General features: G+C 44.8%; 1 protein-coding gene across 1 annotated transcript; it reads right to left on the bottom strand.

Moving 5' to 3' along the window:
- Window positions 1–315: 315 nt before the first annotated feature.
- On the bottom strand, window positions 316–10,292 carry st8sia3 (ST8 alpha-N-acetyl-neuraminide alpha-2,8-sialyltransferase 3). Its single transcript, XM_037692698.1, has 5 exons — window positions 10,111–10,292; window positions 7,470–7,499; window positions 7,174–7,293; window positions 4,424–4,981; window positions 316–1,080 (listed from the first exon to the last, which is right to left on the bottom strand). Exons 1-5 carry the CDS (start codon window positions 10,272–10,274, stop codon window positions 792–794), a joined length of 1,161 nt encoding a protein of 386 aa, XP_037548626.1. The 5' UTR covers window positions 10,275–10,292; the 3' UTR covers window positions 316–791.
- Window positions 10,293–10,923: the final 631 nt, after the last annotated feature.

The following is a 10,923-nucleotide window of genomic DNA, read 5'->3' as shown; positions in this document are numbered from 1 at the left end:
GCTGCATTGACGCTGATCAGACCCGCCCACAGAGAAAACCCCGCCCCCTCATTTGAATATAAGACCATGAAATAAAAAGAGCTCAACATGAAAAACGGGGTTAAAAACATAAAAGCCCCTGAAATATGTAAAGTAGCTTTATAAAAATAAGTGTCAAAATGAAACTCCATTTTTAAATAAATAAAAAATAAATCTTGGGGGGAAAAACATTTTCTATTTAAATGTTTAATGGGAACATTTATTTATTTAATGGAATATTTATTAATAATTTTTAATAACACTAATTAATTTTGAATGAATGCTCTCCATACCTTTCCCTTTTCGTAGTTTATTTTCTGAATTACTGATTTTATATTTCTGCTCACATCGGTCTTCTTGAATATCCTGCTTTGCTGCATCTTCTTTAAAAACCTTTCTGCTCCTGTACCTGTGATATTTTACAACAGTTTATTAATTTAGTCTGTAGAAATTCTACCAAGCGTACTGAAAGTGATCTGCTCTGATCTATGCTCAGCGTTTTGCTCATTTTCTACATTCAGGATCTGTGCTGTGCACTCCTCCGGTGACGTTGGCTCGTTAAACATGATTATTACGGTAAAACATCAAAAGGTTGGAGTCATAAAAATGAAAACGTTCTTTGTTGAAACTGCCAGTTTGGAGTTAGCCACGTTAGCTTTACGGTCAAGGTCTTTCTGTTTCCATGACGACATAAATCCATGTCCCTCCGTCTGGTCCTGTTTGGTTCTGGCTGTAGGAAGCTGCGGGTCACGGGCCGAACGAGCGCTGCAGGTTCAGCCCGCGGCGCAGTGGGACAGCGTGAGCTTCAGCAGTCCGTCTGCGTGCATCTTGTAGAGGAGTTTGAACTCGGCGGGCAGCTGATGGGACTCCTGCCACTTGGTGGTGAACTTGGTGCCCTTCCGGTCGTAGTAGTGGTACGGCAGCTCCTTGCCCGTGTTGGGGTCCCAGCCGAAGGGCCAGAAGCCGTACAGGTGAACTTGGTCGCACATGGAGGACGCCAGCGTGTACATCAGGATGCCCGTGCTCAGGCGCTTTGGCGACAACTGCTTGGTTTTCCAGTAGCTGTTGGGTACAATAAAAAAACACAAGTATACAGAGCCATTAGCTCTTTGCTAAAGGCCAGCAGTCGTCTGAAGCTTCTGACTGTGATGATGTCAGCAGACAAAATGGCCGACTTTTGATGTAGGAACTGAAACAGTAAAAACGTCAACACGTTAAAGCTGCTGCCACTGGCTCATTGAGGTGACCACGGTAACCACACACCTGCATGCGTCGCTCCCACACTGAACTCTTAAGAGGCAGGCAGAAACGCATACCAGAAAGTAAGCCTCAAACAGTCACCGTGTGGAAACGTGTGGTACTGAAAGAAATCTTGAACCGTTAAAGTCAGAAGCAGGTGGTCATCACGCAGGTCAGCCTGAATGTTTCTGGTGTTCGCGTCTGTTCCGGGCTCAGATACGGTGGAAGTCGAGGAGCGTTCGTGCGTTGGCGCTGCTGCTCTGAGGGATGTGAAAGACGAAGATACGTTTTGATGCATAAACTAGTAAAGACTGTTAGCACGTTTTAAAATGTTTATACAGCTTTACAGCCTGGTGCAGCTGTGGCTGAGCGGTTAGAGGGGTCACCGTCCAATGGGAGAGTTGGGAGTTCGATTCCACCAGCAGTCACATGCTGAAGTGTCCCTGGGCAAGACACTGAACCCCTCACTGTCTCTGCGTCCCATCGGTGTCTGAATGTGTGTAAAGAGCTCCGAGTGTCTTGATTACATAGCACAGTTCTATATACGTACAGTCCGTGTACTTTAATACGACTCTGCGACTGTCGGTTGAGTCTGTGGAAAAACTGAGCTGCACATTTTAATGTTTTTCTGTTTGGCTTTTTCCAAAGTTGGAGTCGACGTGAACCAACGGGCAGAGAGTAATAAGGGGACAAAATACACGTTTCTCTTAATCAAAGGTGACAAGTTTGACATTTAAGAGTAAAGTTGGTGGAAAATCAATAAATTTAGATTTGAATTCACAATAAAGTTTATTCATTGAAAATGTTTTCTAAAGCACAGCAAGCCTTAAAAGGTTCTCATTTAAGGAACAATGTCATTTTATTATTTGAATTTAGTTTTGTACCTTTTGTATATTGGCTTCAGACTGAAGCAATGATGGTCAAAAGATAAATACATTAGGACAGTAAATCTATAATATCACTGTCCTGCTCTGAAATCCTCACAGGAGGAGGACTTTTCAAACTGTTCTCAACAACAGCGTCTCTAAAAGACTCCTCGAGGTGGTGAAAAGCCCGAGAGCTGCTTCTTTCAGGGCCGGCAGATTTAATGGGATTGGTAAAGATTAAGTTACTGTACAAGCAGCTACTCTGCCGCTAAGTACCCGACTTAAGTACCGGACTGCGTGCCATTCCTTTCACTAAATAGCTGTTTTCTCATAATCCGGCTTTGCAGCCTAAATCTTCTCTTCGCTGCAAACATAAAGGAAAAGCTCGGCACGATACGAGAACACGAATGTTGCGACAAACGGAGGAAAATTCAGGAATTAAGGTGCAGCTCTGGTACCAGACGTTAGGGGAGTCCAGTTTGACAAGAAGACGAGGAACTAGGTTTAATAAACTCTTCATACCGATTCTTTTGTTCAAGTTACGTGACTTGAACCAGACAAATGTTTTATTAAGTGGAATTTAATCAGGCAGGGGTGAACTGTCATGATTTTAAAGTATTCAGAGGGAGACCCCAAGACACTAGAATAAAAAAAAAGTCAAACTATTTTTATTACTCAACATTTTTCAGTGAGGTCATCTGGACAGTTTCTTTTTTTTGTGCTGAAACGTTTCACCTTCGATCCAGAAGGCTTCATCAGCACAAAAAAAAGAAACTGTCCAGATGACCTGACTGAAAAATGTTGGATTGTATACCTGGATTATTGAGCATGGACTTTGTTGTTTTCAACCAGATTGACAAGACTGTCAACAAGGAAGAGGGCCGACAATGGAGGAGGGGGCGTACCAAAGAGACCATCTTATCACAAGCAGAACTGGTTTGTTCCACTGTGGAGTAAGCTGTTGGGGGAAGAATCAGTTTTGTTGTGTTTCCTTGACTGATGAAGCCTTCTGGATCGAAGGAGAAACGCTTCAGCACAAAAAAAGAAACTGTCCAGATGACCTGACTGAAAAATGTTGGATTGTATACCTGGATTATTGAGCATGGACTTTGTTGTTTTTATTACTATTTATAATTATTCAGTTCAATATCTTGTTGGTTCTGGAGTCCAGACATCTCTTTCGGCTGAGAGACAGTCTCTCCAGCATGTTCTGGGTCTTTCCCAAGGTGTCCCAGTTGGACATGCCCGGTGCACCTGCCTAGGGAAGTGTTCAGGGGTCCATCCTTACCAGATGTCTGAACCACCTCAACTCAATGTGGAGGAGCAGCGGCTCTACTCCGAGTCTCTCCCAGAGAACTGAACGTCTCACCCTATCCCTGAGAGTCCAGCTACGCTGCGGAGAGAACTCGTTTCTTCTTCGTGATTCGCCACCTTATCGCGGTGGAGGAGATTGTGTGCTTGAACGAGCTGTGCTGTCTGGAACAATCATCCCTCCCGAGGCAGACTGGTCAAACAAAGAGCAATTTAGAACAATCATATGGACAGAAGACAGCAAAGAGCTTGATGTCCCTCGCCCAGCGGGTAACCAGGACCCTGAAGCCAGTCCTGCCAAAGGGGCTTGTCGGTGAGCGCCTGGTGACTGGACCTCTGCCATGGGATCTGATCAGACTAAGCCCAAATGAGTTACTTTGGTTGGCCGTCCAGTGGGCCCAGGACTTGTAGAAGAGGCCATACAGTTGGGCTGCATGGTGCCATGGACAGCAGCTCTAACCCAGGCTTAATAAATATCAGTGTGTTGTCTAGAATATAAAAATGTAATACCAGTTAGGTTCCATGTTTTCCTTTCAAACTAGATGCTCATTTGAACACTGCAACTGGAAATGTACCCGTCTTCTGGCCATTTTCTTGCATTGCACCAACTAGTCTCCAAAGATCCCAGCCCAGTGAGATGCTCTCCTAAAAACCTGATTTTTACAGGTTTTTAACAAAAACAAAGTATTTCTGTTTTATTGTGTGTATCAGACTTTTTTACACGACGCTGCCTCTTTGGTTGACAGTGCTCTTAGGCCAGTTCAACAGAACCAGAATGCCAACAATTATTAGACGTTTTAACGTGTTTATAACTACACTTTTCATCTCTTCTACAAACATTTGTTGCTAGCAGTCGTTTAAAAAGTTTCTGTTTTTGGACATAATCTCATGACTCCACCCTTGATGTTTCACGACTTAGTGAAGACCGTCTCACCGTTAATTGGTTGGCTGATGACAACGTTTGGACACAGCGTAGTTGTGTTTCTTACTTGTTTATATATTGCATGATGTTGCCAGGCCAAGCTAGCTGGATCTTCAGCTGCCCTCGATGTTCCACGAAGAAGTCCACCAGCGTTCTTGTCACCGTGGCCGACGTGTGGAAGAAAAACGCTGGGATCCAAAGAATGGTGCTGTCCAGCTTCTTCAGGCTCAGGAAGAAGTTGTTTCTGTCCTGAACAGTCAGTAGATTATTGTAGTACTTCTCCAGGATGCTGGGGTTAAAGGTCGTCATGTTGGTGCGACGCCCAACGTCCTTCTTGAAGATCTCCGTTGGCGCAAAGTTGCACCGGAAGACGTATTCATATTTCTCGATCTGGGCACCGCAGCGTGAGCCGGTAAGGATCCCGCTGTTCCCGACCACAGCGCAGACGTTGTAATGTTTGTTGAGGATCGGCGAGGCCTCCGGGAGGAGCGATCTGAAGTTCTCACCGATGGAGTAGACATATTTATGACTGGAGTAGTCAAAGTGCATCAGCTGCCCGACTCGGACCGAGTCTCGAGTCAGTGTGAAGTTGTTGGGGATGTCGATGTACTGAGACATCTCGTTCCTGCAAGACATTACGACAACTTTACTGTAATATTTTACTAACAGATTATACCAATATCTGTATTTTCTGAGCCATTTTAAACCAATTAAATCAGAGCCAACTATGAACCATTAAATCAGACCCTCAAAGATAAACCTTTGAGTGGTTTATTGATCCAGCATCTTTACGAGTCATTTGTCTACCTGCGTTAGTTCTGGTGTACCACAGGGTTCTGGGCTGGGATCACTTCTGTTTTCTTTGAACATCAGGGCGAATGACATACAGCTACAGTCAGAAGTTTCCATCTACGCATCAAGAGTCTGAATGTCGTTAATTTGGGCTTTTATTGGTTTATTTATTTAAACTGTTCTATTTCCAGGGTGGAATGATGTAACGACAACTTAAATTATTTTAAAAACAAGAACTGAGCTCACAAGTTTGAGATTGTTGTGCATTTTCTTTGATTCACACAGTGTCTAAATTATACATAAAGACTCAAATATCCATATTTGATGTCTCGTAGCAGTTCTCACCTGGACCTCTGGCTTTTTGTTTCCTTCAACGAACTGATATTCTGGCGGATATTTGACGGCTCTTCTTCTTGTCAGAGTTGGTGGAGTTCGTTTAAATCTGTTGGATTCTTGGTTTCAGTCACGACTTTTAATCTGAGTTCAGAACGTTCCAACTTGTTTAAAGTCACGGTTTTGGGAAAGTCGTTCCAGAAGCTCAATGTCCCCAATGTTGCCCAGTCAGAACCCAGTTCTGATGTTTGGGATTGTGGTCCTGTTGGGTCCAACTATGTCCAAGTTTCAACCATCCAAGTGTTGATTTGAAGTTGAAGAATTTGCAAGTAGTCCTCCATGGTTCCATCCACTTTAGCCCCACAGCATGATGCTACCACCGCCATGCTTCACAGTTGGTAGTTTTCTTCAGTTTGAAAGCCTCACCTCGACGTCTCCAAACATCCTTCTTGTCCTTCTGTCACTGTGTCCAAACAGCTCAATCTTTGTCCCATGTGACCATCAAACTTGTCCCCAGAGGACCTTTGTCTCATCCTTGTGGAAAGCTGCAGGTTTCAGTCCAGCTTGAAGGTTTTGGAGTGTCTTTCTTGTCCCTCTGTCCACATTGATGTAAAACTGGCTTCACTGTAGACATGGACACTGGTGGACAGGGACACTGGTGGACATGGACACTGGCACTCCAGTTTATGGCGGGTTGGAACCTCGATGGTTCCTGTGTCGTTCCTCAACAACCAGGCGAGTTCCGGTCTTCGGAGGACAGTTTGGGTCTTCAAGAGAAACCATCAGCTGCAGTCAATCATTGTAACTAATCAGAGGGTCATAGACCTTCCAGGACCTTCCAGGACCTTCAGCACCACATATTAGAAGATTTATATGAATATATGGATACATTTGTGCCTGTATGTATAAATGTGACCCTGTGTAGATTTGAGGAGAATCAGATTTCCTCTCTGTAGAGTTCCTGCCCTTAAAAATCATTCCAACCCATTTCTTGTTTTCGTTCCAGCCTGGAAGAAGAACGATTCAATTAAACCGTTAAACCCCAGAAGAACTACATTTATACAAATTCATGCTGGACACTTGTGACGGGACATGTTTTGTGTTGAGCCGATGACACAACTGTTTGTCTATAACGCTACAAAAACGATTTGGTTCTTGAAGTTCCAGGTCAGTATCAGATGTTTTAGTCCTAAAGTGAGAAATGTGGGGTTTAATTCAGGTTCCCAGAGACGGGAGAAACCTTGGCACCACATCCTTTAGCCATTTGTTGTCTCTTACTCTTACATCGAATGTTTCTTTACATTCTTGTCGTGTTGCCGCCGCAGAACGCTGGAAACCAGAAGCCACCTCAGCTGATCCAGACTACAGAACCACCACTGAAGCTGGCTACGATCAAACCCTTAAAAACTCAAAGATGGTCCAAAGTCCTGCAGCCGTGGCTGGTTCTGAAAGGAAAGGCGGCTTGAGACACGGACTTTAGGACAGTTGGGCCTGCTGAGGGGTCTAGTGGGAAACAGAATAAGACCCTTCAGTGTTGCTTCTCTCTGTAACTAAAATGTTTTGTCCAAGTGAACGTCGTATAATTTCCTGCTTCGGTGACATTGCAAGTGCTCCGTGTTAAAAGAAACCAGCCGAAGCGTTTTCACAGCTGAAGTGCTAAAAGCCCGTCGGACCCTCCAGGACCTGGTTTACCTCAGCTGCAGAAAGGCGGAGCTGTTGTATCTCCATCTGGAGGAGTTCTGCAGGTCCTCGCTGAGCGCGCTGGTCAGAGGAGTGAAGTCCGGGTCGAAGTACTTCAAGGCCAGCTGGGAGCTGCCGGACAGGAAGTGAGACGCAGATCAACTTCCTGTTATCAGTCAGCATATGTTCAGCTCTAAACGTTTACGTAACGTCTACGTAAAATTCAGATAAAACTTGAACAGCAGCTCAGAATCAAACAATTCGTCATCATTATGAAATGCTTGTATTAAAATAATTAAATGCTTCACCTCAGGTCAGGTTTGCGAGGCGGCCTCTCTCTGCAGCAGAGATTTGAGACAAAATACAGAAAGAACTCTTATTCTTGTCTTGAGCTTCATGACACGGACACCAGCGGGTTCAAAATGGCGTCTAGCTGAAGGGTCATGGGCATGCAGACCAGGTGCAAACGTTAAACACTGCCATGCACAATGAGGGGGCGGGGCATGGAGAAGCAGGTAAAGGACAGGAGCTGGGTCAAGATCAAAGCATGCTGCAGGGAGACTGAACCCCTACACCCCTTCAGGGGGAGGGGAAGGAGTGAAGTGATTTGCAGGTGGGTGCAGCTCTCAGAAACCATCAGATTCATCGGGCAGCTCCGCTCCTCCGGAGGGAAACCTCGGACGGCGAGCGAGGAGGAAAACCAACGCGTCTCAGGCCGTAAATCACGGCCGCCATGACGGTCCGACGTCGTCCTGACCCAAAGGATTTACAGGAGCAGCTTCACCGGACGTTTCCAGCTAAACTTTATAAGAAGCTTAAACTGCGCAGGACTCCGACTGAAAGATTCAACGTGAGGCGGCGCTCCAAACTCTGGGCCCGTCCGGTAAAACGTGCTCACGAACACTCGGGAGGTTAAAATGAATGAACACAAAAGATGCAAAAAAAAACTAAAAATCTGCAGAAAACAAAAGTCATTTCAACAAAAACGAGCATCAAAGGTCTGCTTTACGTCCTCGAGCTGTCGCCACGGCAACGCATGCTGGAACCCTGAGCCTGAAGCCCGTCAGGTCTCAAACACCTACAAGGACCAGGAGAGCGTCAAACCTTCGAAAAAAAAACAAAAAAAAACTGTTCCTTTAAGGAAGCTAAAACTCTGACCAGGTGAAAGGTGACCGGCCTGCCGAGTCTGTTAGCAAAATAAGTGGCGACCCGGAGAACCTTTCAGAAGGTACTTGGACCGTTGATGAGACACCCGCCCAGCTTTAAACGATCCTTGAGCCCTCAGAGCACGAGCTGGGGATGACTCTCGGCTACTACCACACCAAGTTTAGCTCGTGTCCATTAATCTGACCGAGCGGGAGACATTTCTGTTCGCTATGGGCTGCGGCGGCCATCTTGAATCAGGCGGAGTTGACGTTAATCAGATGTTTCCATGATTGCTCGCAGAGTTTCACCAACAGTCTGATAACGAACCGTTCACACCGTCATCCAGTTCTTCTCTACGTGTTTCAGCAGCTTTCGGCTATTTCAACAAATCGAAACGTTCAGCTCCTTCAGGACAATCCTGCTGTAACTTTGGTATTGGTTCAACTTTAGCTTTTTAAAATATTTAGCCTTTTCTGCCATTTTGTTCTCACAGAAAATGAACTGAGCTCATTTTCCATCTTCAGACGTGTTCACAACCTTTTACTGCTCCTTTCACTGTTTGTTCTGCTTCAGCTTCTTTCAGCTTCCTGCTGCAAATTTAAACTTTTTCAGCTACTTTCAGCTGTTTTTTCAGCTTTTTTGTGCTCTTTCAGATTATTTCGGCTAACTACATTTTTGTGCTTCTTCTATCTTATTTGAGCTAATTTCAGCTTTTAAGCGTCTTTCTGGCTTTTTAAGCTGTTTTCAGCTGATTTCTGCTTCTTTCAACAAACATGTATTTTCTGCTTATTTAAACTTGTTCTACCTTTTCAGCAGCATTTTTTTTAGCATGTTTCGCTAGTTTAAGCTGTTTTCAGATAAATTCAGGGTTTTTGTGGTCACTTCTGATACTTTCAGATTCTGCTAGTTTATTTCAGCTACTATTTAGCTGTTTGTGCTATTTTTAGCTTTTTCAGCTAATTCCACTTTTTTTTTTTTTTTAGCTAATTTCAACTCTTTTCACTTCCTTCTGGTAATTTAAGCTTCTTTCTGTCTTCAGCTACTTCTCAGCTACTTTTTTTTTTGCTAATTTCACAATTTTTGTTCTAATTTTTGCTTATTTAAACTAATTCAGCAAATAAGTGTTCTTTCTGCTTTAACTTCGGCTTGTTGTTCCATTTCAGCATGTTTTTAGCTAATTTCAGCCGCATTTTTACAGGAAATGCAATTTCTCTAGTTCATTCTGTAAATCTGTAATTCATAAATTATTTTGCTAACAAATATATACACGAGTGTCTGGGGGACTAAGCCTATTTAAAAAGGTTGGGTCATTGCCCCCCTTTGGCCACCCCTTGGTGGTGCCCCTGGAAACGTGATCTTCCTGCTGGAAAGTGGTCCCTGGCTGAAGTGGAGGTGCTACAGCTAGCTGCTGCTGTTTGTGCCACAGAATTCTATGTAAACTGTTTCGTGTCAGACTAGCCATTAGCTCGTTAGCTGGTTTCTTTAAACTCGGCTTGTTCAAAGAGCCATCTGTGGCAGGTAAGATGTTGACTGTGCATAACCTTCCCCGGAGCCACACTTTAAAAGACCCGAACTGTCCCTTTAAGGCTTCACCAGGTGCACCGCCTCTCGCGTTTTATGACCAGAAATAAAGATGCAGGTTTTGGTTCTGGTGGATCAGGACTCGGATCCCTGCAGGCCTCTGACAGCAGGGAGGTTCTGATCCGCTCAGCAGAACCGAGCCTCCAGGACCAGCGCGCTCTGCAGACCTTCAGTCCAAGACCCGAACCCAAACCAGCATCAGGTCCACGGGCCTGGACTCACCGGAACCCCGAGTGGAACATGTACATCCTGGGCCCTCCGTTGGGTCCGTATCTGGTGGTTCCGAGCAGGAAGTCCTTCTTGATGGACACGTAGCTGATGAGGGACAGGATGAGCAGCGCCACGCTGAAGATGATGAGCCCGAGCGCGCTGGCGATCCGCACCATCCTGGTTCTGATCCACCAGACCCGGCCCGGCCCGGTCCGGTCCGCCCACCCCGTCCTGTTCGGATCAGAGCATCAGGGAGGAGGACGGTGGATCCGTGTCATGGACGGAGGAAGCACCGGGTCGCGCTGCTGATTTCGTCACGTGAGGAGGAACAAGTGACGTCATCACGGTCCGTGCGTCCGCAGGGGGTGGGGGCGGTGCTGGACCTGGTCTCTCCTGGTGGTCCTGGTGTCGCTTCAAGGAGAATCAGCAGCATCCGAGGAGGAGCTCAGAGGTGGACCAGGATGGACCAGGACCAGGACCAGGACCAGGATGGACCAGAAAAGTTGTTAAAAAAAAATAGTATCCATTAATCTGAAGCTCATCTGACTTCTGCTCTTACTGAGCTCAGTCAGTTGCTTGTCGCCCGCCGCCTTCAAAGTAAATGAACAACAATAAATAATAAACAACAATAAATAATAAACAACAATAAATAATAATAAACAACAATAAATAATGATGAACAACAATAAATAATAACAACAAAAAATAATGATAAACAACAATAAATAATGACAAAAAACAATAAATAATGATAAACAACAATAAATAATAACAAAAAACAATAAATAATGATAAACAACAATAAATAATGATAAACAACAATAA

Source organism: Nematolebias whitei, chromosome 18, assembly GCF_014905685.2.
Source record: "Nematolebias whitei isolate Nwh7 chromosome 18, NemWhi1, whole genome shotgun sequence".
Lineage (NCBI taxonomy): Eukaryota > Metazoa > Chordata > Actinopteri > Cyprinodontiformes > Rivulidae > Nematolebias > Nematolebias whitei.
Note: the sequence above shows the minus strand (reverse complement) of the source record. Positions and strands in the feature narration are given on the sequence as shown.